Genomic DNA, 27,919 nt, shown 5'->3' with positions numbered 1-27,919 from the left:
ATAAACGTTTTATGTATAGTTAAAAAGGATGTGCAAAAGCAGATGTGCATTATTATTACCAAATTGAAAGTAAGGAATCTTCTTTGCAATTCTTATTTTTTTTTTTATATGCATGTAAACCCCCTACTTCGTTTTACTCGTCATAAACTATTTCTACGTTATCACGCACCCATTCTGCCAAACTCGGAGATTGGAAATAGTACTTAGCGGGTTGCATGGGCTCCTTATGTTCATTGCTGATTTGAATAGGGATCGGTTGGGGAGAAAGGCTATTGATTTCGCTGGCACTAAAACTATTGGAAGGACTTTGGGGTAATCTCTTTTCAAAGACCTTCTGGACATACTCCCCTGCTTCCTGCCATAAATTCCCATACGAATCTGAGAACCCTCCTTTTTCATCAACATCGGTCAAGATGGGAAAATCCTCCGATAATTCGCTCGTATTATCCCCACTATTTCTATCAATCTCTATGGGTGTGGTTTGGGCTCCCATTTCTCCCATCCCTTCAATGCAGTTCGATATATCCTCATCGAAAATCTCATCAAACAAATAATCATCATCATCCTGTTTGAATGACATTTCAACTGCTATCGAAAAGATAAATCAAATCATACGTACTCGATTTATAGATATATCTATAAAGTATGACTTACCAGTGCTTCCGGTTAAATCAATATCAACTTTCGGACCATTTAATTCTACGCCTGAAGGAGTTGTTTGGTAAATAAAATTATTAAACTCCCTGAAGCTTGCATTTTACCGATGTCAGACTTCTGTACATGTGTATTCATCTTGGGGTTAGTCAATTCAGTCCCTTCAGGTTCATTCACATCTACTCTTTGATCATCGGAGGACTTCGATTTTTTTGTGATCATGATGTCTGTCATATCTTCATTTTCTTCGCAACTTCTTTTTATTCCGACTTGGCTGTTATTGAGGTTTGAAGGAATATGCAGCTTACAGCAAGTATGTTTGCACCTATTTTAAAACGTAGAAGATATTAATTGGAAGTCGCAAGTACATAGAACCCTGTGTCTTACAAATCCTTTGCTTTGCATCGATGTTTACAGCTACAATTAATAAGTTGAGAAATCAATACACGATCTATATCCTTTTCGAAATAGTTGCTTACAGTCCACCAGAAGGATTTTTGCCAACTTCACGGTTTAATGGTTGTTGCACTTGTAAATTAGAGAAACTGGTGCTAGTTGATTTAGGATCAGAACTTTGGGGATTTCTTGTTCTGGTGTTGTTATTCTCTACGTCAATCAAGCTCAATGCTTCTAATGTCGGAGTATCTATATGAATTGCATCCTGCTCGTTATCGAAATCAGTGACTGTGTCGGTTAAGCATTGACGGAAAGTATCCTCATGATTATCAAGACTGACAGATCTGGCTGCAACCGGTCCATTTAACTTGGGCTTTGTGTTTGAAATATTGGAATTTCCTGCTAAAGTAATATAGCTTCTTGGATTCACGTTTGGTTTTATTTCTTTTGTCAAGTCCACTCCAACTAAAACATCAACGCTGCGTTAGTTCCTTGTTTGCATTTGGCCATGATTTTGCTTACCGAAATCTTCACTCATCAAATGACAGAAAATTCCCATGCTCGGCGATGTTACTTCGACTTCCAAATCAAATTTTTGTTTGCCCTGATGCAACTTTGATATACTGAATAAATGATTGTCAGCCTTCTAAAGTGAAAAAAAAGGCTACCATAAAACGAAGTATAACCTACAGAATGCGACGGAAATCCAACAAGTTTTTTTCGGTTGTTTCGACCCAGAATTGAGCATAATAAGGATGGCCGCTCTTCCCCTTGTTGACCTGGCGGTTAAGCAGCCCTATGGTAACATGCATATTTATGAACTCGTACGGATTAGTCTTAGTCAGTCTTTTTGTGCTGGGAAACTTCATGAATAGAGTTTCGAAAAAAATCAGTTTTACTAAAGCTTTCAATATAATGTGATTAATGCGCATACCTGTTCTACGTCTAAAACAAACTGGGGTATTAATTCCAAACACCTTTTGATCTATGCACAGAACAACATTAGTAGAATTAGGGTAACCAAAATCAGTTTACCTTGGTCCCAAACGGAGGATTACGATGCAATATCTGTTTAACATTGGTGTTACCAAGAGTTTACTTTAGTTGCAAGAATTATACTTACAACTTCGAAACGACCTGGATCGCATCCTTTCAATTGCTCCATAGTAATTAAGTTGGCCTGTGAAAGCGTTTTTGAGAACTGAGGTCCGATTCCTTCAATTTGTCGTGATACGTATGGCGATGTAGACCATATTTTGGCTTGAATGCTTTGGTATAACTCCAGCGCAAACCTCAATTTGGTAGAACTTTTTTCTTGAACACTGCAGTCAATCAAGCCTAGTTATAATAGATTAGACTGTCGATACAGTCACAACTACGAATAATTATTACATTTTACGATACGACAAACATCCTTCATGACAGTTGTCGCCTCCATGACAAGTAAAGCACTTCCAACATTATTTAATGATATATCACCAAGCACGCACTAAATAACTGTAAATAAAAACTCAAAGGCACATCTTTATAAAACCTACTTGAACCAAAAGGCATATCTTGTCAGATACATTTACAATTTTATCTAGAGGGAATCTGATATTTGGGTTGTTTTTGAGCTTAATCAAAAACTGCCTATCACCGCTATTAAACCTTATCGTGTTCATCTCTTGTTGGCATTCACTTATGAGATTGAGCTATGTAACATTAATGAGTGTAAATGAATAGAATCATTTTTCGCCCTATATTATTCAGCTTTTTATGTAACAGGGGGAAGGCGAGGGAATTATATACCGTGTCCTTGACAGATGTGGGATTTTCTGCTTCCATGATTTTAATCATTGTCAGAAACTTGATGTAATATTTATCCATGATCAATCCGTAAGCTATCATTTTAGAAAGAAGCTTTTCTTAATCAATACACAATTTTTAATTTCATTTTGCTACGCTTACGAGTAGGTTTTAAAAGAAAGTTGGATTGTTTTTCAATCAAATTGTGTCGTTCTAAAAGCTCCAGATCTTTGACACAAATTTCTTTAGAAATGTTAATAGGCGAAAGCTTTCAATGATAGTCCAAGCAATAAAAAATATTACCTTTTAATATGACATCTGTGGACATGTTTTCTGTGGGGTTCAGTTTATAGTGTGTAGGATTCTTTGATAGTCGTACATATAAAAAAGTGGATTGCAGCCTATAGTATACAGTGATTCATAAAGCGTCAGATTAAAATTGAGATGAAGGTAATAGTATTACCATGTCAATGCAGTAGACATATTAGTAATTGTGGACAAGCAAATTTCGGATAACAAATGCTCAATCAAATTTTCATGCAGCCTTTAAGAATGGTAAGTGAAGATAGAGTGCGGAATACCTCAAAGTATCTATTTTACCTGCTTTCTAAGTTAGTGCCTCCAGCTATTAATGAGCGATAACGTGTTTCCATCTGAGAAGTAGTCATAATAACTATAGTTCCTGAAGTATCCAAACCAGGTCTTCCTGCTCGTCCGATCATTTGAAGAGTATCAATATCCGTGTACTCACTTAAAGTTCCATTTTGATAGCCTTTTTTGTATGTTTGTTTATGGAAACTATTTGTTAGTCCAACCGTTGTAAATTAGTAATTTTGAATAGATCACCTTGTGTAGATTTAATAATAACCAAATGCGCAGGAAGATTTACCTACACATATAATTAGTTAGTCTCGTTTCTTTGTTATTGTTGTTATAGGATAAACGTCTGTAGAATGTAAATATTTACGCCTACTGCTAATGTAGATGTTGTGGCTAGCATAAAAAGTGCACCTGTATATTAGTACGAAAAAAAAAAAAAAAAGCATGTACGCTTTCAAAAGTTGCATACCTATTACTCTTATCTCTCTATTCAAATATAATTTTTCCATCTGAGAGCGATCGCTAGGATCCAGACCAGCTGTACCATAATGCAAATACAAGCAGTACTTATTAGTCCTAGTTCTCTAAAAAAATGTTCAATAACAAACCATGATGGAAGCCAATTCCTCTTTCTCCAAACCCGGGTAAAAGTTTATTCTTAAATTTTGGCTTTGCTACAAGCTTTTTTCCATTTTCACTGCAAAAGGGGGCAATATAAATGTATTGATTTTTTTTACATATGTATTATCCTTATACCATAAAGAGGAAATATTTTTCTTGTCCATCATTTTTAAAAGTGTATCACATGACCCCTCAGCTGATTTCCGAGTCGAACAAAACTGCATACAAAGTGCATGAGTTGACTTATGATGTATTAATGCAACTGATCTGACAGATATCTCTTACAATCAATACTGGTTTCATATTACTATGTTTTATAATAATATCCAAAAGTCTACCACGGGTCAATTTTGAGTATCGAAAATTGCACGATCGTGTTATTAAACTTACTTCCAATCCAACTTCTTTTCGAAAAGAAACATGTTGCAATCTTGTGGATATCCGTAAACGATTCGTTCAAGCTTGATGGGACGGTATTCTTCCGAAAAAGATATAGCTAGACGTTTTTGAATATAAAACTATGATTACGACGCATGTTTTTCTGGTTAAATTTCGGATCAAATTACTCACGCTTCGCTCTGAGCCACGTGGCAATGTCTTGTAAATTAGGAATTGTTGCTGAAACAGCAATATATCTTAAATTAATATCCATTGTCTAACATGAATCCTTGTCATTAAAAACTGTCGCTTGTCTAATTGAGAAGACATTCCTACCTGCATTCGACTGACACAGGCTTCTAAACAAGCGCCCCGGTTTTCATTTAAAATATGAACTTCGTCAATCTAAAACAAGATTTCTTGTCAGCCTTCAAGTACAGTGTCAAGAAAATACTTGTTTTTATTTTACTAAAAATAGACTGATAAGTTGCATCAGCTGCCGATTATCGATCCAACGTCTAGTCATAGAGTCCCATTTCTCAGGAGTTGTGATACTATGTTTTAAACAATTGAATGGACAATTCATCCAGTGCCTATGTATATAACCTACATGATTGAAGCATTTCGTATAGCTGACGTTGAATAAAACTGAGTATCACCAGTGAACTCTTTACCTAAAAAATTAAATGATTGATTGAGGGGGAGTGGGTTTATTTTTCCCACAATATAAGGTTGAGCTCCTTTATTACTTACATTCAATACCAAAAGGGCCGAACTTGCTTCCCCAGTCTTGTGTTCTTTCACTGCATAAGCTTTTGGTAGGAGCCATATATATTATTTTAGTGTCATTTCCCTGATTTAAGAGTGTACGAATGATTGCCAGTTCCATCAAAGCGGTCTTTCCGGATCCAGTCGGGGCTGTGCAACATGCATATTAGAAAACTTAATGTCACCAAAGGCGTCAAACGTAAATACCTGAAATTACCAAATTGTTGTTTTCATAAAACGTCTAATAAAAATAATAAAAAAATGCATGGTTGTTGTCAATATAAACATTGGTTAAAAAGTCTGTTTACGGATTACATCATCTAAGCACTTTGACTGAATAATATTGAATACTCCAAACTTAAATATGGAACCAAAAGGTTTTGCTAAATAAAATGGAGGATCAGTAGGATAGCATAAAATTACACCCATTATACACTCACGTATCTCATTTGTCGGTCTCAGTTCAGTGTTTCCTAATACAGGAAGAGGTCTATTACACTGCATAGTAGGTTGAGCTACATACATTACGGTATATCAATTAGGTGTGTATCGTCAACATAATAATGCAGTGTAACCCTATAATCATGTAATGTATGCAACCTTACCACCTTTATTTCTTGAATGCCTGTTTGATAAAGTATTAATAGCAGCAAGATCGCTATACTCAAGCTCCTAATATTGCAGTTAAATCATTGTTACATATTTTTTTTTTAAAAAAAAATAACAGGTTTGGGCGAAACTTTACTTTACTCGGACGGAACATGGCGATATCCTGTTGATTGTCAAAGAAATTCATAGGAACCTCTTCAAGGGATGCTTCTTCATTTGCCAGCCATTCCGTAATCCAGGAATCCATGTCTATATTCTGCGAATCAGTAATAGGCCTGTTATTTGCATTTGAGCTTTCTGCCGTTGATTTATGCACGTGTTTGCTGGACGGTGCGCTCTCCGTAGCATAATTGCAGCGAGTGCTTCGATTTTGGACAAGATGAGATGCCTTTTGCCACATTTTATAAATTGTATGTAATAATCAAAGAAAAAAAAAACCGACAACAACAAAAAAAAATCTTACGATTATATTCTGACTGGGTGGAATTTACCTTGTTTTCCCCTCCTCTCCTGCCGCCCCTAACTCATAAATCATATATTGTGATTTATTGCGGAACACCCATGCCTTATTACCACGACTTTTATTTTGTCTTGCATAAAATTATCTAAATACAGTCATATTTATTCTAGTCATCTGATTTGTGTATAAGAAAGTGCAATCATTAGTTATGCAATAAATTATGTCTTTTGCTTTCGATCGAAAAGAAGTTCATGTACGGAAGAATTAAGGATCTTTAAGGTTGACAAGGGATTTCGTGAATTGTTTGTTATATTAGTATGCTCATCTAAAGTTATTGTGTGACTAGAGAAAAATATAAAGGAGTAGAAGAAAGGAACATTCGTTTTCTACCCCTATGATTGCTTTTGGAAATAAAAAAAAGCTAGTAGTAATGATAACAACAATCCGAAAAAAAAGCCCCATTCCAAATTTAAAGATAAAGTTTTGCCTCCTTTAAAAAAAGTTTTTTTATTTTGTTTTTGCTCTTCTTCTTCTTTTTTAATAGATTCTTTAAAAAAAAATGACAGATATTATATCCAATATCAAAATACAAAAACCAGTACCCATTAGTAACAGAAGGGTTAGCCTTCAACAGAATGCGAGCAATGATCATCCTGCCACCAATAATAGCCATCAGATAAAATCAACTCCCCTTTTATCTCACCATAACAGTTTGCCTGCCAACAGTTATGCCTTGGCATCCGCAGAGCCTTTATCATTGTCGTATAAACCTACGAAGCAGCACGAGCTCTTGTTAAAATCGTCTCTTAAACTCCATAAAAATATTCCTACCATGGCTAAATCTGTCCGTTTTAACATGCCACTTGTCCAAATTTTGCATTTCCACGTTCCTTCAACAAACGAAGAGGAAGTGTATGATGAGGTTTTTGAAGGCGTAGACGAGGAGGATGAAGACGACGGCAATTATTTTGGAGACGACCAAGACGATCAAGACGAAGAGGAAGAAAACGAATTGGAAGATGCCTTTTTAGAATTATTCAGTAAAAGATTATCACCATGCTCCGATTACGATCCTAATCTTTATCATCCAGCCATCCAACAAAGTATATTGGATGCCTCGCTCGATACAACCTCTCTGGACTTGAAATTGCCAAACTGGCCAACGGCTAGCCCATTAAACCGCTCCATCACTCAAATGGTTACTTTAGAAAGTTTGGGCTGGGAAAATGCGCGTAGCATTATTAAGGGACGTGTCCTTGTTCGTAATGTTGCTTTTGAAAAAACCGTAACCGTCAGAATGTCTTTCAATCACTGGCAAACGTGGATTGATGTTGATGCACGTTATGAAGCGTCCTCTGAAGACGCTGCTTTTGATCGATTTGTATTTGAACTGGTCACCCCCAATCATCTTTCTTATATGAATCTTATAAATAGCGACTCGCATTGCAGCTTGGCTGTAAAGTATCAGGTGGATGGTGCTGAATACTGGGATAACAATTCTGGTAAGGACTTCCTTATGCAATGGGCACCACCTTGTGGCTACAGTGCTTTCTTAGGGGCCAAACAAAACAATGAAACTGCCTACTCTTTCCCTACTACCACCACCGCCATGGCTACCATCGCTCTTACCATGGCCAACACTAAGGCCACCACCATGTGCACGACCACCATAGGCACGCCAGCCATAGTTAAGACCACCATAGGCACGCCAGCCATAGTTAAGACCACCATAGGCACGCCTACCATGTACACACCCACCATAGGCACGCCAACCATAGGCACACCCACCATAGGCACGACAGCCATAAACAAGACCACCATAGGCAAGAATACCATAGGCAAGACCACCATAGGCAAGACCACCATAGGCAAGACCACCATAGGTACGACGACCACGACGACCTTTACTCCCATGCCCACGGTAGTCGGAGGAAGCCAGATAGCTTCATTGTTGTTATTGGAGCAACAGAGAAAGATTCCTACCCCGGCTATGCTATTGTATCAGGAAGATCCCATCATGCAATTCCGAAAGGAGGAGTATTATCCTACCACAATCATTTCAGATGGCTACCCTGCCTGTAATAATATGTACATTGATCCATCACCCGTAGATAGATATGGAAAGCAAGGCCTGTCTGATGGTGCATTTGGTGTCTCTCCGCAACAGCAGCAGATGAGTGCGCACTTTCAATACTATCTGGATAGAAAAAAACAGGACAACGAACAAGTGAGAGAGTACCACTATCCGCGTCTGCTTTCAGTAACGGATCATGACGAAGGGCCCATGCGTGTCTCTTTGACGCCTTCATCCCCGCTTTTAATACCGCCCAATAGGAACGATCTGGTCATAACTTAGCATTTTATATTACATACAATAAGTGTTATTAAATATCCAACCACAGATTTTTTTCTTTTTTATATCATGCTACTTCAATTAATGTTTTTGCCATTTTCATTATTCTCCTTAAAATTTCAAAACACTATGGCTAAAACTTTTTTTTTTATGAGAAGAGAAAATCACTTTGTCTTATACTATATTTAGTGCATTTATGCATCTTTCCAAATTTTTCATATGCTTCCGTCTGTTGAAAGCAGAGTTAAAAAAGAAAGGAGAAGCATGAAGGAGGGAAGGAGGAAGATTTTTTTTATTTGTTATATTTGAGCCTATTATCAATATTTGCCCTATTACAAGTTCAAAGGGATAAAGTGAAACTGAAAATCGAGAATAATATGATGGAGAAAGATGATGATGATGGTGAAAAAATGGAAGCGCTCGATTTTATCTTTTCCGCGACAGCAGGTGGTGCTACATGTGCTGAAGGTTTTTGTGTGGCTTTGGAACTATGACGAGCAACAGATCGACTACTTTCCGGGGCCAAAGTAATCGGACTGAATGTAAATTCTGACCCTGCTGTCATAATAGATTCTGCTGTTGTTGTTGCTGCGTAAGTGCTTGTTGCGTTTGCTTGTTGAAGCATAGCATTTGCGTCTTCTGAAACAGCTTCATCTTGAGCTTCGCCAATGATCTCGCCAGCACCGATGCCATCTGCAACATCTCTGCCAGCAGCAACATCCGTAGTGATAGCGGATGATGGTTCTGATGTTTCTACAGCTATGCTTCCACTACTGCTTATGGTTTTATCTTCGGCTGCTGCTGCTGTAGCTGCTGCCATCGCGGCAGCTACAGCCATATCCGCCGCAATCGAAAGTACGTCATTTTGGTCAATGACTAGCACTTGGGCAACTTGCTGAACCACAGCAGTAGGCATCGCATTCTCCTGCGCTGATTATATTAAAAAAAAATTGGGTTAAGCATCGTCTTGGAACTTTTTTTTTTAAAAAAAACATCACAATGGGTTATTTACCTTGTATATCGTTTAAAGATGATCCAGCTATATTTTAAAATTAAGTATATTTTGTCTTTTTCTAATTCGTATGTATTACCTTCAATGTCAGCGGCATTGACCAAAAATGAAGCGGAAAGCGTAATCAGCAAGTAACAAGTTAGGGTGGCGCGCATAATTTTATTGTAATTTTGGGGGGTGAAAAAAAAATACAAGGAGGGAAAGAGGTTTATGGAACATGGATTTAAAAGCTGGCTTGTTCATATTATAAGGGGAATGAAGGATAATAATAGCAGACATGATTTGAATTATCCGATTAAACATTTTATTTATTTATTTTTTTTTACATTAAAAATTAGAGCAACCAAAAAAAAAAAAAAAATAGAGTTTAGACTAAATAAACGTGTGTATATACGAAGGTGTGTGTGTAATTGTATGTATGTATGGGATTATACTTTTTTTTTTATATGTTGGAGTGACTTATTGAGTCATGGCTTCCATGGTCAAGTTTCCATCCATTTGCTCCTTGACAAACATTTCAAAGTATTGGAAGACAATCATGACAGTCATCAAGATACCAGCACCGGAACCAATGGCACCAAAGATATCACCCACAAGGGCAACAGCGGCTAAAAGAGCACCACCAAAGGCAGCAGCAACAGGAATCACACGCTTCAATTCCTTGACCATGGAGGCATCACGGAAACCAGCAATAGCAAGTTGTTGATCCTTGAGGGTCTTGGCAACATCACGGGGAGAAGAGCCAGAGACATTGACCCAGACATTGGACAAGTAGGCACAGATGATGACAGTAATAGCACCATAGATAATAGTGTGGATAGGATCAAAAATAGCTTCGCTTAAACTGTGAGGGGCAGAGAGATAGTAAACAACACCACCGGTAGCAACAAGTTGGTTAGATTCGGCAAGAGGCTCCCAAACACCGAGAATACGGATAAGAATGTTGTTACCGAAATAAGTGTAGAGAGTTTGAGAGATCAAGAAAATGTTGGCGAATAAGGCAGATTGAAGCATGACAGGCATGCTGGAAGTGTAGAAGAGCTTGATGGGGTAAGAACCACGTTGGCCACGAAGACGGTTAGACTTGACAGGAAGCTCGAAACGGAAACCTTGGAGATAGATGACAAGACCAAAGGTAAGAAGTGTGGCGAAAACGTTCATGACGTTGGTTAAATCATCACGATAAAAGGCATCCTTGAGAGCACGAGCCTTATCACTACGAGATGTAACCAAACTGACAAAAGAGTTGAGAGCACCTTCATATTCAGTTCCACGGAAAGTGGCGATCTTGGAGAATGACAAGGACTTCCAGAAGATGGTTTGAGCAACATTGGCAGCAACAAAGACGTTGATACCGGATCCAAGACCGTAACCCTTTTGTAATAATTCATCCAACAATAAAGTCACGGTAGAAGAAAACACAAGTTGAAGAACTAAAAGACCGCAACCAACAGTTCCAATTTCGGTGGGGTTGCCATAGAGACCAGTGAAAACGAGAAGAATAGCTTGAGCAACAGCAATAACAATTGCAAATACTAATCAATTATATGTATTAGTCAATGGCTCAAATTTTCCTCCAGTCTGCTAATTGTTCCCCTCCATATAAAATCGCATTGACACATGGATACACACGTCTCTCAATTTACACCCAAAATTCCCGGTTTTTAAAACATAAAATATAAACTTACACTTCTGAGCACCACAGAATAAGGCACGATCTTCCTTTAAACTGTAATCGACATGAATAACGTTAGCAACGGCTAAAATTTGCATGATCATTCCGGAGGTGAGAATGGGGAGAACACCCAATTCCATAAGTGTACCACGGTTAGAAGCGAGCACAACACGCATCCAGTAAAGAGGATCAGAGGATTCTGAAGAGATGATTCCGTAAAGAGGAAGTTGAGACATGACCAAATAAGCGAAAAGTGCAACGACGGTATAGAGTAATTTTTCGTTGAAAGGAACCTATCAATTTTTGTCAACATCATCATCATCATGTCATGATGACTCTCTTTTCTTACTTTGCTTGAAGGTGATTCGATTTCGGGAAGAGCAGCCATGAAAGGCTTCAAGATGTGAAGTACCCGGACTATGCAACAAGCATTAATACGAACATTCCAAACCCACTACTTTTAATTAACATATAACACTTACGGCCCATTTTTAAAATATATGTATTTTGTTTTTGACGCGAAAGCAAAAAGGGAAAAAAAAAAGAGCAAAAAAAAATATTGAAAGGGAGTGGGAAAAATAGTAAAAAAGAACCAATGATGAACAAAGGTTGGAATGAGCCAATCATTCGTCCTCTTTCACCTTTTGTTGTAAGATGCACAGACTAAAACGCTACACCATCGTTCCGTGTAACTCTAATAATTTCCTTCCAGATAAGATATACCAATCAACAAACACGAGCAATTGACAAGCTCTTTGGTTCATGCTTTGTTTTCGGTTGAGTTATATCAACATATACAGTAAACAGTATGTAAATGTGCCGAAAGCAAAGCAGTAAAACTAGAATAGCTTAGAAAGCCTTTAGGAAAAAGAAACGACCCTGTTTTATTATGTACTCCGCGTACACAATATTAAGCATTGTGCACCAAACACGTATGTCAATAAAACTCATGTGTTTGATCCATAATGATTTTGGGCAACCCATCATTATCTTTATAGAACTTCTCCTTTAAAATAACACTTTTTACCCTAATCATCCCGGGCAAATCATTTTAAAAAAAAAAATTAAGGGGGCACAAGTTTTCTTAGCCCATGCTGTTATTCCCGTTATTATTTTATTGCTCCAGCCTTTGCTTGCCCGAATCATCCTTGTTTCGAAATAAGTCTTTCTGCTTTTATTTTTACGAACAGGTCTCTTTAATATATGAAATAATCTCACTATACGAGCATTACTACATGTCTGGAATGTGCGGGTACATGGCTTATTGACAGAGAAACCAGACTGATGTTTCATTGATTAATGCATGGCTCCCTCAGCAAAATTCTTTCTTCGGGTAACTATACACATATTTACTTTTTTAAATTCGGTCCATCAACTTTTGGACAAACTCTTTCACCTCGAGATTTTATTACTAGTGTAGCAAAGCAATTAATATGCCATAAACAGAGAAAATGCCGTGCACAGTATTTATCATCTAAAAAACTGCAATGATGTGCTGGACACTGTAAACAAGATGTTTATTAATACTAAACAGGTCAAGTTTAAGCGTTATGTTCTGAAGCAACCATTGCAACCATGACAACACAAAATGAACAAGATTCAACAAAACGCAACTAATCAAAGTTGTCACAACTCTGTTAGCTAAAAGAATATAAATACCCACTCAAACAAAGAAGTTGAAAAGAAAGAGGTAGCCTTAAAATGAAAACAGGGTAGCGAACAGTGATTGTATAAACTTTGAGTAGCTTTTCATGAGCACAAAAAAAAAAAAAAAAAAAAAAAAATAAGAAATGCCTTGCAATAACTTGCGTTGGTCTTTTAGTGGGTTGTCACTCTTGATTTAGGTACAGTCATGCCTTCTTCGAATGTCGAGACTTTTTTTTTTAAAAAAGAGAAATTTGAAGATGTATAATAAAACACCTTAATATAGAAGGCGCACCTTTAAAAAGTTGAGGGGTAGAATCGTGTACGCCACTACTTGCCTTATTGAGAACGCGAGTTTTAAAAGTGCCTATCCAGGTGACCATAATACACAGCAGTCTCAATTCAATGTAAACAATGATGTCAATCATACGTGTGTGTAGGGAGGTAAAGTGTCCAGAAATTTCTGTGATGGGTCGTCTGACTTTTATAAAAGTCACAAACCTAAGAGAAAAAAAAGGTATAAAAGGGCTCCCTTTTTTTCCTGGGCAAATTTCCTTTTCTTTTTTTTCCTCATAAAAAATTACTTTGAGATAAGATTATACATTTATTGTACTCACTAACAGTAGATGCTATGTCGAGTCTTGGAGCCCATTTCCGGGTAGTCAGTCTAGTAGAGAGGCGTTGATTCTAGTGGGGAGGAATCAGACTATTGATTTTTTTCCGGATGCGCGCACGGCCTCCGTTTTTTTAATATTAATGAAAATGAAAAATACAAAATAAAAATAAGCCAATGAATTTTTATTTTTATAGAATTTTTAGCAGGGCGTTTTTTGCATCCTCTTAAAATTAAAATCTTATTGGACCTTTCTTCTTTATTTAATTTTTTATTTTATGGTTGAATACCCCTAATAAACACTAGTAAAGCATATAATTTTTACTTATAAAGATAGACGAGCATTTCAATACCTTGTCATTTCTAACAGGCGAAATCCCTTTCAATGCCGAGACCATGGCTAATGTAGCGGTTAATGCTAAAAGGAATTCGCTTAGAAAAGAGCCTCACCGCCTTACTTAGGGAAACCCGATGGAGGATATGTATCACATATTCATATCACCAATTCTGCATGTATTAATATCGAGTGGACCCTTTTATATCTTTTAATCGTTACATTCGTGATAAATTCTGCGGAGGCATGAAATCTTACTGATTTCTTGGAGGGGATTATACATATATAAGCTTAAGTGCTTGCACTAAAAATTAAGAAATCTGGGATGCACACTATGGGTATGACCATAATACAGATAAAGTAAACTTAAGAACTTTTTTATCGATACTTCTTGTCTCGTGCACCTTCTGCAAAAATGATTATGCGCAATTAAAAAAAACAGCGTTGTACTTCTTTAATGAATTATAATCCTTAGAAAGAAAAAGAAAAGCTCAGTACTTTATAACTGAGGAGTTCGACGAGCTTTAATCTCATGAGTCTTTTGAAAGTGTTCAGCAACTGCTACAAGCCAGGTTTAAAAAGAATTATGCTAATGTTTTATTTTTTACTCCGAATCTGAGTCCAATAAGCAAATCTCCACTGGTTCCGCTGTGGGTACTGGAGTATCTTCATCATCGTAGCTAGATTCTCTATCTCCTGATTCATAATAATCTAGTTCGTCTTCTGCAGCAGAATCATCCTCCAAGTCGTCCGACATGGATCCGGACGAGCCTTCCTCATACGCTTGAAATCCATCCTCATCCATAGTATCCACAGGTTGAGCGCTTTCGTAGCCAAACTCAACCATATCATGATCCGACTCTTCTGCTTCTTCATATCCTTCTTCTTCATCATTATATTCGGCCACTCTGTCGACTTCCATCTGTTCCGGTGCGTCTGCAGAATCAACGTTTTCACTGACATCCTCAGAGGCTTCATGCACTAGATCTTGATTGCCATGTCCAACAATGAGTTCCAAAGCAGCGGCATTCAGAAAGGCAGGTATGTTTCTCTCTTGAACGACGTATCTTTGATAAATATCACTAAATAGAGCTAAATACTCATCCTTCTTGGCACCGACAATACGTAAAAGATTGTCTTCATTGACCAGGAAATATAGATCAGCTTCATCCACATGTACAGATTCAATCCTGATCACTCCTTCATTACGGAGCGTGAATTTATAGCCCAAGTAATCACGTACTTTTGCCATGATATCCGTCAATTTTTCATTCCAGACTTCGTGCACTCGATCAATACGCTTTAAAAGTGCATCGCGTTTGGCTTGGAATTCATCCAGCTCTTTAGAAAGATTGGTGATGCTTGTTTTGGGAAGGATCACAGTGTCGACATTGGGGTTTTCGTCCAATCGTAATTGGATCAAATCCTTATTCTCGTTCTGTAATCTGTTTAAAAGATCTTGACGGATTGCGAGCATCTGAGAAGCTGGATTATCTTGGAGTGAAAGCACACGTGTACCAGCGGGTATATCCTGTGTGGGTGATGGTGACGGCGATTGCTCTCGTTTGATGATAGGTGCCACGGATGAGTATGATTCTCGTGCAGGCGATGGAACTGGTTCCTGTTTGATGGGGATTTCGTTTTCCCGAGTATGCATACAAGAATTAACTGAGAAATGCTGCTTAACTTCATTCTTAAATTCCGTGAAATCTAATCATAATATCAATTAACTTATACATCTATAATAAAATAAAATATGATTTCTTAATACCTTCGAGAGCTGATTCCTTATCATTGTAAACGTTTTCCAAGAACTCGGTGATTCTGGCGCCAGATGTGAGCTTTTCATAAGGACCGTTTTCGACGGGAGGAGGAAAGGTCATTGACAAAGCCTTGATGTAAAGTTTACCCTCTTCAACGAATTTATTCTGAAGGTTACGAAGAAGCTCTTCGAGCTGGGAAATACGCTGCGTCTTCTTTTCATCATAAGTCGTTTCAGACTCGGCTACTTCTGCTTCATCATAGAGACGTAACTGAGATTGCAAGATGTCAATATGTCTCTTAAGCATGCTTTCTCTCGAACTGTTTAACTTGTTTTCTTCACATAACAAGGCATTTTCCCGATCTTTCTTTAAGATCGCATCTTTCACATCACGGACGTGGTCCTCCATCAATTTTACAAGCTCTGTTTTATCATGCATTTCTTTTTCCAAGAATGTCACTTTTGTCTCCAAATAGTCTGCTTTGTCTGCTACCTTTGTCAAGTTGTAGACTATTGTGCCGGGTGTTAGATGATTATATTCGGGAACGGTGCTCAAGTAACGTGTCCAAGTGTCTCTCTCTGCTCGAAGATTAGCGTTTTCAATATCCACAGACAGCTTCTGGTTTTCGATATCTGATAAGCCTTTCAGTCTTTCTTGTAATGAATTCCTTTCTTCTCTTAAGTATTCGATATTCTGGTTTAGGCTTTTGAAGTGCTGTAATTCCTTCTCGAGTTTTTTATCTTTTGTTTGAATTTCAGCTAACTTATTGCAAACATCTAAAGGTAGAAGGATTGTTAGATACATATAGAAGTAATAGTGGTACTGTGTATATGGGAAGATGTTTACGTGTGTAGTCTGCTGTAATTGAGTCCTCCAAACCATTTGTTGTGCCTGTAACCGATTGAGTAGCCTGACTTTCCAACTCGGAAACTCTTTTTATTAATGCAAGTTCTCTTGCTGTGGATTCTTCAACCCTTGCTTCCTGAAGCTGAAGCTATACGATAGAAGAAAGTCAATAAAAATCTCAATCCAGCATGTGTTCTATAAATATTACGTCGTTTTTAAGCGCGTCATTCATATTGACGAGTTCTTCAATTTGAGACTGCGTCTCTGATGTTTGACGTTCATTTTGCACTACATAATTGCTATGGGTATACTCTTGTTGGTCGAGCTCTTCTTTGAGTTGCCTCACTTGGAGGTTTGCGCCTTCCAAAGAGCTCCTTAACTTTTCCTTTTTTTTAAAAAGTTTATGAGTTTCATGAAAGTGGTATGTCGTTGAAGAAAAAAAAGTTACCGTCGCATTGATGTGCTCTTTTTTTATTACCGCCAAAGTCTGGACTGACTCGGCTGCATTTTTTTGTTGTTGGATAGCCAGTGCTTTGAAATCCTATAATTCGTGTTACTTTTATTTGTCAAGGTGCTATCATCATGATAAAACTTACGTTTCGTTCAGTGATGAGCTCTGTGATCTTTTGTGAGCTCTCTTGGACAAACAAATTATGCGTAATTTTAGAGCACTCGACTTGTTTATTGAGGTTGTATTTCTCGGTTTCGAGTCTCTCTAACCTCAATTGTATTTGGCGAATTTTATCTGTTAACCAAAAATATGCATGTGGTTAGTTTTTTTTCTTTTTCTAGAGGAAGGAAGTGTTTCTTACCTTCATTAGTGTCGTGATGTACCGTTTCACTCCTAGAGGGTAAGTACGATAGAATGTCACTTGTCACTCTCTTCCGCTTAAAGATGTTTCTCTATTGAGATTCCGTTAGTGACACGCACATATTTAATGAAACAGTATACTTACATCGGTCATATATGATTGTGTTAAAGTAAAAAGAAAGCAAAAGAAAAAGGGTAAGAAATTGAAATTTTCAAGGACAGTCACTTATACGCTTTAGCAGCAGCAGCAGCAGCAGCGTAATCGGAATTCAAAACATGGTAAGAATATAAACAGGGTTTATCATGAAATCTCCTGCCTTTTTATTACGCCCTTTTGGAAATTAATTACTAATCCGAAAAAAAAAAAAATGCTGCTGCCTCGATTCTCGACTTCATGTCTGAGAACTGCAACATTGAAACAGGCATGGCATAAACCACCTTCACGGGTATTTCGAGCCTTGAGTACGAGACCTACTTTGACCAGCTACATACCACCACGGATATTTACACCGCCTAAAAGAGTCTTTTCAACTACTCGACTTGTTCTTCAACAAAAGACTGATAACAAAAAAATTCCTACGATTGGTGGTAGTGCTGTCGCCAATAGTGATCGTAATGCCACCGATTGGGCTATTATCAGACAATTGATGAAGTATATCTGGCCAAAAAATGATATCGGCGTAAAGACTCGTGTTGTGATTGCATTATCTCTACTGGTTGGAGGAAAAGTAAATTATCGTCCATCTAAATTACCAGAATCTATTTATTTTTTTACTGACATGACAGGAATATTAGTTATTAAATGTCCAGGTACCGTTTTACTTTAAAAATGTCATTGATTCCTTGGGTGTAACGCTTCCCGAAGAGAGTACTCTTTGGGCTGTATGTGGTGCTGCTATTATCGGTTGTAAGTAGACTCACAATTGATAATGATAATATGAATGCCACTAAAAAAAAGTTAGATGGTCTTGCTCGTTTGGGTGCTAGTGTCTTTCAGGAACTCCGTAATGCTGTATTTGCTGCCGTTGCTCAAAAGGCCATTCGTCGTGTCGCTCTTAATGTATTTACTCATCTTCACAAACTGGATCTTGGTTTTCATTTAACACGTCAGACAGGTGGATTAAATCGTGCTATTGATCGTGGTACAAAGTAAGCTTAAATTTAATCTTATCTTTTTTATATTATTATTCATCACGCGCTAGTGTAGAGGTATCAGTTTCATGGTCAGCTCCATGGTATTCCACGTCTTGCCTACCGTTTTAGAAATCAGTATGGTCTGTGGTATTTTGGTAAGTATCTTTATTCATATCGTATCCCTTACTCTCAATAAAATTAATATATATTTAACCCCCATAGGCTTATAATTTTGGAACACCTTATGCGCTTGTGACATTGGGTACAATTGTGGCCTACACTGGTTACACCGTTACCACTACTGCATGGAGAACCAAATTTAGAAAACAGGCCAATGCTGCTGATAATGTAGCTGCTTCTAAAGCAGTCGATTCATTGATTAATTTTGAAGCCGTCAAGGTAAACGATAGATAATGTTATACAAGCATTTTGGATATATACTAATGTCCCAATACCCAGTACTTTAATAATGAAAAATTCGAGGCAGAACAATACGATAAACCTCTTAAGGATTACGAAAAGGCATCTTTAAAGATCGCATCCAGTTTATCCCTTTTGAACGCTGGCCAAAACGCTATTTTCAGTACATCCTTAACCATCATGATGCTTTTATCTGCTAATGGTGTGATGAAGGGCACCATGACAGTCGGTGATGTAGTTATGGTCAATCAACTTGTATTTCAACTGTCCATGCCCTTGAATTTCTTGGGCTCGGTCTACCGTGAACTTCGACAATCTCTCATCGACATGGATACCTTGTTTAACTTGGAAAATCGTACGCCTCTTGTACAAGACGCACCCGATGCCAAAGAATTTATTTTTAAGGGAGGAGAAATTCGTTTTGATAATGTTGTTTTTGGATACCATCCCGATAGACCCATTTTGAACGGTGTCTCATTCACTGTCCCAGCGGGTGCCAAGGCAGCTTTTGTAGGTCCTAGTGGATGTGGTAAGTCTACTATCTTGAGATTGCTCTTTAGATTCTACGAGCCTCAATCCGGAAATATCTACGTCGATGGACAAAATATCAAGGATGTTACAATGGACAGTCTTCGCAAGACCATTGGCGTAGTCCCTCAAGATACTACCTTGTTTAACAACTCTATTTATTACAATATCAATTACGGTCGTATCACTGCCTCCCGCGAGGAAGTGGAACAAGCTGCTAAACGTGCACGTATCCATGATACCATCATGTCCTTACCAGAAAAGTATGAATCTACTGTTGGTGAACGTGGTTTGATGTTATCTGGAGGCGAGAAGCAACGTATCTCTTTAGCACGAACCATTTTGAAGCGCCCTCGTATCTTGTTTTTGGATGAAGCTACCTCGGCTCTAGACACACACACTGAACAATCGTTATTGGCCAATTTCAGAAGTATCTTGCGTGAATCCAGTATGACCAGTCTTCATATCGCTCATCGCTTGAGAACCATTGCAGATGCAGACCAAATTTGTGTGTTGGATAAAGGCAAAGTAGCTGAGTTTGGCAGACACGATGAATTATTATTGATGGATGACAGTCTTTATAAAACCATGTGGGAGAAGCAAGAGAGCACTCTGGCTTACTTTGGTGAGGTCGAGAAGCACGAGCAAGAATTCGATCAAGACAACATCAAGAAATAATTTATTTTCTAATTCACTATAGACTTCTTTTCAAACTGGATAAAATAAATAATGTACATAAAAAAAATATGTTTATTCTATCTTCTACTCTGATTTACTGAACCCGCCATGTCCTTTTTTCTTCTTCTCAAACGAGCATTTTCGAATTGAAATCATTACATTGCACTTCATATCAAGTCTAGGAAACTTTAACAAAGCTACATAAAAAAATTGGCATACTTGACAGTTCTACTGATTTATAAACGTGTTTATACCTGAGACAGTATAACATATTATTCGCTTTCAATATAGATGGGCAAAAGAAGAAAATTAAGGGCTGATGTTATTGATTGATTAGCGAAATGTGATAATTGTATCTACACCGGAATGAGATAGTGTGCACGACTGCCAATGCCATATGCAAAATGGTGCCTTTTTTATTTCTTTGTCAGTTTATAACTGATTACATCATTGGCAGAAAAAGGAAAGTGTGTGTGTACGTGTAACTTATTAAAAAAAATGGGTAATTTTAATAATACAAAATCGTATAGTGACACTAGGGGATTGATGCGGGTACTTTTTGAATACAATAAAAATACAGGGGAATATTTATTACAATTTGGTATACATTAAGTGTAATTTTTTTTTTTTTGATGTGTATCTATCTCTCTCTAAACTCTGGTATCACCGGGATATAAGATCTCTGGAAATATATTCATATTATCCGTTAATTCACAAAAATGATGTATGAAACGCATGGGATAGACAAGATCTACGTAAAAGTAAATGTTGGCCAACAGGTAATCATCTGATGTCACGACCTTCATAATGTAATACAGTTCCAGAATGATGTAAATACAGACAATACTAGCCACGGTAATAGGGAACAGGATTTCCAATGGGTCCATATCATAGACATACCGTAACCATGGTGAGCTGAGACAAACTGCTCCCAAACTACAGACACTGCAAAAAAATTCTGTTTAATTTTTTTTTTTTTTACTTACCATGTGAGGCATGCACGAAGATACAAATAAAAAATAAAAAAAATTACTTACAATGGAAGTGTGCCTCGAAAATAGTATTTGTTTTGAAACGTGTACAGTAAAGAGCAGACTAATCCGAAACCTGACATAACAATAACAAGAATGGCTTCTTCGTAAACTAATTTGGACGCTATGTTGGACACAACGAGTGCCATCAGGACAGTAAAGATGGATAATAAGGTGCTTCGGGTGGATCCTGCCAAATAAAAGTACTGAACGTAGAGTTGCCAGATTACAATCATGGCCATGATAAACGCAGGTATTAAAGGTAGCCACCAAGTCCATGTACTAAAAGATATGATTATGTTGAATATCTACATATTTAAAAACAAAAAAACAAAAAAGAGACTAGTAAAGCTTACCTGTCTTTAAGCCACTGAAACAAGGGACAGACAGTAACAATGAAAAAGACCATGAATGCCATGGTTAACAGTTGACAGCAAGTAATGACAATGACTTTGCGGACAAAGGCTACTATTTCATGAGAGTCTTTTCTTGTGTTTTTTTTTAATCAATATGAGTTACCCATTTGTTTCGCATTGGATAAGCGAGAAACAGCAATGCCGAAAATGTCTTGGTCGAGATGCCCTGAGCCATATCTTTGTAAAGGGTCAGGTGGTATAGCGGTTGGATAGTATGTACTTGGTGATTCTACTAACTGATTATGAAAAGTGTCGTAATTAAGGTTGTTCATTCCCTTGTAGTCTAAATTCTATGTTAAAGAGAGAGAAAAGAAGAGAAAAGAGAAAAGAGAAAAAAAAAAGAGGGCTTTCCGTTTGTTACGCAGGATTTTTTAAGTGTCCGGTGTGTCTTGTGTTGCCATCAGTATTGAATATGGACTTTACTGTATGAACGATATATGTGTGCCTGAATTTCCATGTTTTTAAAGGAGCATTTTTACAAGGAATTTTAAAACTCCCTTTGTGAGTGTGTATATGATAATCTTTTGCAGCTATTTTATCTCTCTCCCTCTTTTTTTCCTTTTTTTTTATTCTTTCTCTTTTTTATATAAAGATGATGGCTGAAGAAAAGATAGATGCGGTTCACCCATTATCCAAAGTGGAGAACCCTTCGGAGTCAGTGTTGGATAGTTTACCTACATTAGATGATGTTCTTCATCGCCAAAGTCAGCCACCCGTGTGTTTATACAATTACTATATTGTGCTTCGAGACAGATTAGAGTTGGAAACATTGCTTGATTTCTGGTTAGATGTAGCGCAGGCAGATATACTGTATAAACGTTATTCGAAATATGCAGCCAGGCGAGGCAGTACAGCTAAATTCACTAACCAACACCGACTTTCTTCACCCGTGTCGATTCATCCGCGAACCTCAGATATCTTGACGCATATGCTACTATTGCACCCCAGAGCCTCATTAGCAACTACAATGCATTCAACTACTACAGCCGGGAGCACCAAGAAACCGCCGCCAACGCAATTAGAGATGGCAGAGACGATTGAACGAATTTATCTGCGATATATTGTACCCAGTGCAGAGAAGGAGATCAATGGATTACCGCATCACATTAAAGAAACCATCGGAAATCATTTTTCCATCACTATTCAAGAAGATAATCCAATAAAGAAGAAATTAAATCCAGATAATCCTATTATTTATGCACAAGCAAAAAACTATGTGCATCAACTACTCCAATCGACTTTTCCTTTATTTCTACGCTACAAGGTCTTTATGAACTTGACTTTACCTCAACAGATCGGTCGATTAGCCTGTGGTCTCTTGCTCTTGTTGGTGGGTTTTTCGTTGGAATTTACCTTGATATTTTTAGATGTTCATCCCTGGCAGAAAAGACTATGGGTATTTACCACCAAACATTCTAAATCAAACCTCTATCTTCCCCCTTACATTTTTATTTATTAGGGTATCCTGCCTATTGTGTCTGGTGTATTTTTTACCGTCACTTCTATCACTGGTATTGATCCCATTTGGGTGCTTGCATTTAACCTAAGGTAATTTAAAACTCTCTCTCTCGACTCATTCATGACTGTATTTTAACACATATCCAATATTAGTGAAACGGTGCCCTTTCATTTCACACACATCATACAGCCCAAAGTGAAAAAAATATTACGAAAACGATCACTTCATGTACTAGGTGTCATTCTTTTTATCTCCTTTTTATTCATGCTATTTTTTTGTCTTGTTGCTGGAAAACGACTCTAACTATTATTATTATTTTTGTAATTCTCATCCCTCCCCGATTAATAAACCATTATATTTTTATTTCTTTTATAAATTACAATGCAAGAGAGAGAGAGAGAGAGAGAGAGAGAGAGAAAAGAAAAGAAAGGGGGGACGATAGAAGAAAGATGATCTCTTTTTTTTTTGCCCTATACTAACACACTCTCCTTATTCGATGGACCACCGTTCTGGACCAAGCTGTGCTTTTTCCATGCCAGTAATACCACCTGTAGGATGCATTGGGTGAGACGAGGAAGTAATGGATGTTGTATGCGATACTACAGACACTTGTTAATAGAGTTCAGATAAAAAACGGCTGATGCACTTACTATGATTGATGAGTCCATGATCAAAGTTACGTAGACATATTACCGCGGCTGGAACAGATGCCTAAACAAAAGAAAGAAAATGAATAAGCACATTTTTTTTTAAAAAAAAAATATTCGCTTTTCATGTTTTACCAAAACAAGCACCATGGCAACGCACACTAATAAACATACAAAGCATAGTTTAGACAGTGAATCAACAGATAATAATAATAATGATACTTACGAAAAAACGTCAGAAATACTTTGGAACCAATGAAACGATCTGGGTTTTGAGATATGGTGGCCAACATGTAAATGAAATAGGCCATACTGGCCATGGAAAGTCCGATAAAGAAATACATGTGTAATTTCCTTTCTCTGCGCAGACCCCAATAGGCCAATGCCAACATGGCAATAGAGACTAAACAACTCAAGACGATATGCTCGATTAACTCCTTGATGATGTTGGATTTAGCCACGCCATCTTCTGCTTCTGGTAACCAGGCAACGATCAGCAAAACGAGGTATTGGATGGAAAAGCTGAGAAAAAAGAAGAAGTCAAATTTGAGCAACATCATGAAGATCTGATACATTTTATAGCGATCTGGGGGGGATGATGGGGGGAGTAGGGAAACAGTTTTAGTCAATGTCCACAAAGATAAAACATATGTCAAATTACCTCGCATAGCTAGATCGGCACCAATCTTTTTATAGATTTGCCAACCAAATTCGAGATAGAGTTTGTAAGCTAAAAAGATAAAGAGGATGGAGGAAGCGAGCATGACACATATTTGAGTGATTTCTGCCCAGCGAGAAGCATGATAGGCGTCTCCTAGGAAAGCCAATACGAGTACAACACTGGGATCTTGTGTGTTTGAAAAGAGAGTGGATGACTGATGATATTGAATAATTGTATATGCACTCATACCCAATTCAAATGCGACCAGCGCAATCAATTGAATTGTATTTTTTTGAAATATCTATTTTTGATTAAAAGAGGGAGAACCTTTTTTTTTTTAGTAAATAAAAAAAGATGAATAGGTTATTTAGGGTACCCCTTTGAGAGTTTATAATAAGAAAAAACTTACAGCGTCTAGGACAAGGATGACGGTAAAGATTTGGGCAATAATAAACAGAACGAAATAAACCAAGAGTGACCGTGCGTTTGCATAGGCTGTGACAAGACTCTGTCCAAACGCCTTTTGGTTCAATCTTTCTTGGTTTATAATGTTGATCTCATTAGCATGACAGGAAAAAATAATAGCTTCAAAAATAATCGCAAGCACAGACTGTGTTAATATCGTTAAAAAGATTGCGCGTGTCCACTTTGAGTCTCCAAACTACGCAATAATTTATTAGCTCTTTTGTTGTGATATTTTGCCAGTATAAAATAACTTACGACTCTTGATACGCTGTACATTTGAAATGGACTGTTATTATATAGACTTAAAAGGATGCAGAAATAAGTGAAAAAGAGCGAAAAAGAAGAAAAAGAAAAAAGGGAAAAAACCAAGATATTTATAGGGGAATCATGTCCCTTGAAAAAAAAAAAAAAAAAAAAAAAAAGAAAAAAAAAAAAAAAGTGAGAAAAAATTATAAAAAAAAATAAAAAAAATTAAACAAAGCGTAATCTTTCCTCATAAAATTCAATTAACTACACTGTACAATTAGAAAATAATAATAATAATATAAACAAACAGTGAAAAAAACCACTTGCCTTCTCTGGACACTTTTTGTGACACTCATCCAACGTATGAATTGTCTTATCTCCATTTTTCCTATCAAAAAAAAAAGTCTGTTAGTTCTTCCTCCTACTCCTCCTCCAACCCCTTAAAGACAACCTCCACCACTCACCATTCAATATAGGCCATCTTTATATTCTTGTCGATAGGTGATAATTGTACCGCGCGAAGTTTCACCATATCCGTCTCCCACTTGGTTTTTAAGTTGGGCCATGTCTTGGGGTATGAAAATCCCCTTTCAGTCATATATTGCGGTACATGCTCCAAATCAAATTTAGTTTTCTTGTGACTCTCGCTTGATTCACCGTTCTTGACTCGCTTTAAAGAGGAACTTGCTGCGTTTCCTTTCTTTGCCCCATGATTGGTACTCGTACTAGCACTAGCACTACTACTACCAGATCCCTTTTTGAGACTACTGTTACCATGACTACTACTGCTACTACCGGTAGTAGCAGTGGTGGCAGGTGTTTTACTAATAGGCTTTACCGCTGTTACCTTCCTGGGAACTGTCTTGGGGGCTGCCTTGGGGGCTGTCTTGGTAGATGGTGTCTTGGCGGGTGTAGCTTTCTTGGCGGATGCTGCTGGTGCTGGTGCTGCTTTCTTCGTAACTCGTTTGGGTACCTCAGTTACTTTCTTCTTGGTCGTAGGCTCCTTTTTGCCACTACTGGATGGTGTTGCAGGCAAGGTGGGTGAAGCGGGTGCGATGTTTCTAAAGATGGGAGCAAGTTGTTGCTTTTGAGCCACAGAAGCAGGAGTATCAGCAGCAGCAGCAGCAGCAGCAGCAGCAGTATCAGCAGCAGAAGTAGTAGTAGCAACAGCAGCAGCAGCAGCAGCAGCAACATTATGAGTGGTAGGAACAGAAGGGGTAGTCTGGGAAGAATTGTTTCTGCTGGCTGGTGCATTGATGGGTCTTGGTGTATCGGTTAATGAATCCCAATAAGCAGCACACAAGTCAGCTACATCACTGATAAAATATGCAAAAGTAATATATAAGAAGAGAACCCTTAATATGAACACTCCCCTCTCTTTCCACTGACCCCCCTCTTTCTCTTTCTCTATCTCTCCTTGAACTTACTTGTGAAGGCTATCTGCTTTTTCTACTGTGTTTTCTTCAGCGGAATATCCTTTCCATTGAACTTCATAAGAGACAACAGCACTCTATCAATTATCACTAAAATTAATTTTTGCTTTATTTTACTCAAGCACTGAGTCTTATAAAATATACACTTACACGATACAAACGGTGACTGACGATGGTTTCGATTTCATATTCTTCTTCCACCTCCTCTACTTTTGTTTTTTGTGGTGCTTGTGGTGCTTGTGGTGCTTGTGGTGCTTGTGGTTTTGCTGGCTGTGTCTTGGGTAGCGGTGTATCTACTTGTTTTGGTTGAGCTTTAGAGCGAGTTTTTCTGGGCTGTTTCTCGGTAGGTTTCTTTGGCTCTTTTTGTTGCACTTTGGCTGCTTGAGCCTCTGCTTCCAATTGTTCGACAGCTTGGGCAAACTCGACATCTTCAATATCCTGCAAGTTGTCAACTATAAATCCAGTATTCACTTCATCCAGAAGGGAAGTCATTGGCTTTACTACTTCCTTCTCCTTATCCGCACCGGAGCTCTCTCCTTGTACTTCTCCTTGTTCAGGTTGCATAGTGTCTGGACTAATACCTAAAACACTTTCAAGTGATTCTGTTATCATTGACATGCTTAAAAAAACAACAAAAAAAAAAGACGCGACTTGTGTTGTTGGCCTGGGAAGCTTTTATTTTTTTTTTATTTTGTTTGTTTGTTGATTTTTAATTTTTCCTAAAACCGTGTGACGTTGCATTTGCGGCTCGCCCATCACCTGTCCGGGAACGTCTTTGTCCCGGACCCACCCATGATTATGCAAAAAAACCTGTCAAATTTTATTAGTCGTGATATACGTGTAACTTCTTGGCAGAGACCATGTCTTTTTGGTATAAAAAAGGCCGTCTATTTGCTTGAGTTGCTTTAATGCCACAGGATGTCTACTGGTAAAAAAAAGTCATCTATCGGGCTTTTGATTTATTTGATATCACAGCAGAAGCAGGTGTCCACTTTTTGGTGATTTTTTGACTTCATTACCAACTCACCCCATTGAAGTGACATTGATTGGTTACAACGCTCTTGATGGAGGTGGGACAAAAAGAAAGGTGTCACGACTCTCTCTTAGTTTGACGTGTTACTTTTGGAATCTCTTTTTATATTGCGCAAATACACCTTTTGCCGAAATAATGTCGCAAGAAAAAAAAAATTAAAGTCTCGCACTATAAAAAAAACAGTGGTGTCGTATGTTTTTGAAGAGTGTCGCACAACTCTTTATATATCCAAAAAAATATGACACTTCAAAAAGAAAAACAAGAGGAGAACAGGCTACAGATTTTTGATGGGAAAAGCAACCATGGAGCTTCTGAACCGGTTTTTGAAGCTAATGACTACATTTATCCTCGCGTTAGATCAAACGCCATCTAATTTTTAGGTCTTTTGGATGAGCCTTTGGTCCCTATAAACTTTAATATCCAATAAAAACTTTACATATGCC

General features: G+C 37.7%; 10 protein-coding genes across 10 annotated transcripts; 3 read left to right on the top strand and 7 right to left on the bottom strand.

Annotated features, from left to right (window-relative positions):
- Positions 1-34: 34 nt before the first annotated feature.
- EV154DRAFT_601062 (uncharacterized protein) lies at positions 35-6,233 on the bottom strand. The gene is made up of 34 exons (XM_051607209.1): positions 5,951-6,233; positions 5,811-5,877; positions 5,646-5,720; positions 5,521-5,588; positions 5,413-5,446; positions 5,191-5,355; positions 5,048-5,111; positions 4,907-4,991; positions 4,774-4,842; positions 4,630-4,714; positions 4,450-4,555; positions 4,345-4,393; positions 4,195-4,277; positions 4,047-4,135; positions 3,908-3,976; positions 3,806-3,831; positions 3,685-3,727; positions 3,439-3,610; positions 3,302-3,382; positions 3,142-3,239; positions 3,001-3,081; positions 2,842-2,933; positions 2,589-2,744; positions 2,443-2,539; positions 2,174-2,388; positions 2,086-2,118; positions 1,985-2,035; positions 1,741-1,913; positions 1,573-1,673; positions 1,134-1,515; positions 1,042-1,071; positions 762-979; positions 655-705; positions 35-588 (listed from the first exon to the last, which is right to left on the bottom strand). Exons 1-34 carry the CDS (start codon positions 6,212-6,214, stop codon positions 134-136), a joined length of 3,927 nt encoding a protein of 1,308 aa, XP_051459566.1. The 5' UTR covers positions 6,215-6,233; the 3' UTR covers positions 35-133.
- Positions 6,234-6,833: 600 nt separating this feature from the next.
- Positions 6,834-8,630, top strand: EV154DRAFT_601061 (putative phosphatase regulatory subunit-domain-containing protein; the record flags this gene model as incomplete). The annotated part of the gene is made up of 1 exon (XM_051607208.1): positions 6,834-8,630. One exon carries the CDS (start codon positions 6,834-6,836, stop codon positions 8,628-8,630), a length of 1,797 nt encoding a protein of 598 aa, XP_051459565.1.
- Positions 8,631-8,967: 337 nt separating this feature from the next.
- On the bottom strand, positions 8,968-9,794 carry EV154DRAFT_561611 (uncharacterized protein; the record flags this gene model as incomplete). Its single annotated transcript, XM_051605684.1, has 3 exons — positions 8,968-9,557; positions 9,640-9,666; positions 9,719-9,794. The coding sequence occupies 3 exons, from the start codon at positions 9,792-9,794 to the stop codon at positions 8,968-8,970; spliced, it is 693 nt and encodes a 230-aa protein (XP_051459564.1).
- A 136-nt stretch (positions 9,795-9,930) lies between these two features.
- On the bottom strand, positions 9,931-11,870 carry EV154DRAFT_461424 (SecY subunit of pre protein translocase). Its single transcript, XM_051597551.1, has 4 exons — positions 11,797-11,870; positions 11,664-11,731; positions 11,328-11,607; positions 9,931-11,174 (listed from the first exon to the last, which is right to left on the bottom strand). The coding sequence occupies exons 1-4, from the start codon at positions 11,801-11,803 to the stop codon at positions 10,099-10,101; spliced, it is 1,431 nt and encodes a 476-aa protein (XP_051459563.1). The 5' UTR covers positions 11,804-11,870; the 3' UTR covers positions 9,931-10,098.
- A 2,639-nt stretch (positions 11,871-14,509) lies between these two features.
- EV154DRAFT_479588 (uncharacterized protein) lies at positions 14,510-17,479 on the bottom strand (the record flags this gene model as incomplete). The annotated part of the gene is made up of 8 exons (XM_051598269.1): positions 14,510-15,615; positions 15,677-16,444; positions 16,515-16,662; positions 16,723-16,899; positions 16,963-17,055; positions 17,111-17,259; positions 17,327-17,417; positions 17,471-17,479. The coding sequence occupies 8 exons, from the start codon at positions 17,477-17,479 to the stop codon at positions 14,510-14,512; spliced, it is 2,541 nt and encodes an 846-aa protein (XP_051459562.1).
- Positions 17,480-17,555: 76 nt separating this feature from the next.
- On the top strand, positions 17,556-20,314 carry EV154DRAFT_461422 (P-loop containing nucleoside triphosphate hydrolase protein). The gene is made up of 6 exons (XM_051597550.1): positions 17,556-18,053; positions 18,121-18,232; positions 18,288-18,474; positions 18,533-18,614; positions 18,682-18,858; positions 18,919-20,314. The coding sequence occupies exons 1-6, from the start codon at positions 17,694-17,696 to the stop codon at positions 20,083-20,085; spliced, it is 2,085 nt and encodes a 694-aa protein (XP_051459561.1). The 5' UTR covers positions 17,556-17,693; the 3' UTR covers positions 20,086-20,314.
- Positions 20,315-20,735: 421 nt separating this feature from the next.
- EV154DRAFT_417416 (uncharacterized protein) lies at positions 20,736-21,804 on the bottom strand (the record flags this gene model as incomplete). The annotated part of the gene is made up of 3 exons (XM_051595790.1): positions 20,736-21,030; positions 21,123-21,306; positions 21,636-21,804. 3 exons carry the CDS (start codon positions 21,802-21,804, stop codon positions 20,736-20,738), a joined length of 648 nt encoding a protein of 215 aa, XP_051459560.1.
- Positions 21,805-22,127: 323 nt separating this feature from the next.
- EV154DRAFT_417357 (uncharacterized protein) lies at positions 22,128-22,991 on the top strand (the record flags this gene model as incomplete). The annotated part of the gene is made up of 1 exon (XM_051595785.1): positions 22,128-22,991. The coding sequence occupies one exon, from the start codon at positions 22,128-22,130 to the stop codon at positions 22,989-22,991; it is 864 nt and encodes a 287-aa protein (XP_051459559.1).
- Positions 22,992-23,053: 62 nt separating this feature from the next.
- On the bottom strand, positions 23,054-25,226 carry EV154DRAFT_502590 (uncharacterized protein). Its single transcript, XM_051600814.1, has 7 exons — positions 25,020-25,226; positions 24,709-24,960; positions 24,300-24,600; positions 23,865-24,224; positions 23,774-23,799; positions 23,642-23,702; positions 23,054-23,590 (listed from the first exon to the last, which is right to left on the bottom strand). The coding sequence occupies exons 1-7, from the start codon at positions 25,038-25,040 to the stop codon at positions 23,481-23,483; spliced, it is 1,131 nt and encodes a 376-aa protein (XP_051459558.1). The 5' UTR covers positions 25,041-25,226; the 3' UTR covers positions 23,054-23,480.
- A 96-nt stretch (positions 25,227-25,322) lies between these two features.
- EV154DRAFT_383990 (uncharacterized protein) lies at positions 25,323-26,641 on the bottom strand (the record flags this gene model as incomplete). Its single annotated transcript, XM_051595026.1, has 5 exons — positions 25,323-25,398; positions 25,475-25,710; positions 26,221-26,326; positions 26,438-26,520; positions 26,594-26,641. Coding segments are annotated over 5 exons (549 nt in total), but the record flags the coding sequence as incomplete, so codon positions are not given.
- Between the last annotated feature and the right edge of the window lie 1,278 nt (positions 26,642-27,919).

This window comes from Mucor mucedo (genome assembly GCF_025094135.1).
Source record: "Mucor mucedo strain NRRL 3635 chromosome Unknown EV154scaffold_27, whole genome shotgun sequence".
NCBI classification, from domain to species: Eukaryota; Fungi; Mucoromycota; class Mucoromycetes; order Mucorales; family Mucoraceae; genus Mucor; species Mucor mucedo.
This window is presented reverse-complemented; position numbering and strand designations above follow the sequence as displayed.

Bases quoted from the DNA above. Each gene is read 5' to 3' on its own strand.
- EV154DRAFT_461424 (XM_051597551.1), bottom strand. The intron at 11,608-11,663 runs GTAAGAAAAGAG...AAAAATTGATAG, and splicing joins TCGAATCACCTTCAAGCAAA to GTTCCTTTCAACGAAAAATT. The intron at 11,175-11,327 runs GTAAGTTTATAT...ATAATTGATTAG, and splicing joins ATTCTGTGGTGCTCAGAAGT to TATTTGCAATTGTTATTGCT.
- EV154DRAFT_502590 (XM_051600814.1), bottom strand. From the start codon at position 25,040: ATGTACAGCGTATCAAGAGTC. The intron at 24,961-25,019 runs GTAAGTTATTTT...ATTATTGCGTAG, and splicing joins TGTACAGCGTATCAAGAGTC to TTTGGAGACTCAAAGTGGAC. The intron at 23,703-23,773 runs GTAAAACATGAA...TCTTTTGTTTAG, and splicing joins TTGCCATGGTGCTTGTTTTG to GCATCTGTTCCAGCCGCGGT.
- EV154DRAFT_461422 (XM_051597550.1), top strand. From the start codon at position 17,694: ATGCTGCTGCCTCGATTCTCGACTTCATGTCTGAGAACTGCAACATTG. The intron at 18,475-18,532 runs GTAAGCTTAAAT...GCGCTAGTGTAG, and splicing joins GCTATTGATCGTGGTACAAA to AGGTATCAGTTTCATGGTCA. The intron at 18,615-18,681 runs GTAAGTATCTTT...TAACCCCCATAG, and splicing joins GTATGGTCTGTGGTATTTTG to GCTTATAATTTTGGAACACC.
- EV154DRAFT_601062 (XM_051607209.1), bottom strand. From the start codon at position 6,214: ATGTGGCAAAAGGCATCTCATCTTGTCCAAAATCGAAGCACTCGCTGC. The intron at 3,977-4,046 runs GTTTGTTATTGA...ATTATGGTACAG, and splicing joins AGGAATTGGCTTCCATCATG to CTGGTCTGGATCCTAGCGAT. The intron at 1,516-1,572 runs GTAAGCAAAATC...TTGATGTTTTAG, and splicing joins TTTGATGAGTGAAGATTTCG to TTGGAGTGGACTTGACAAAA.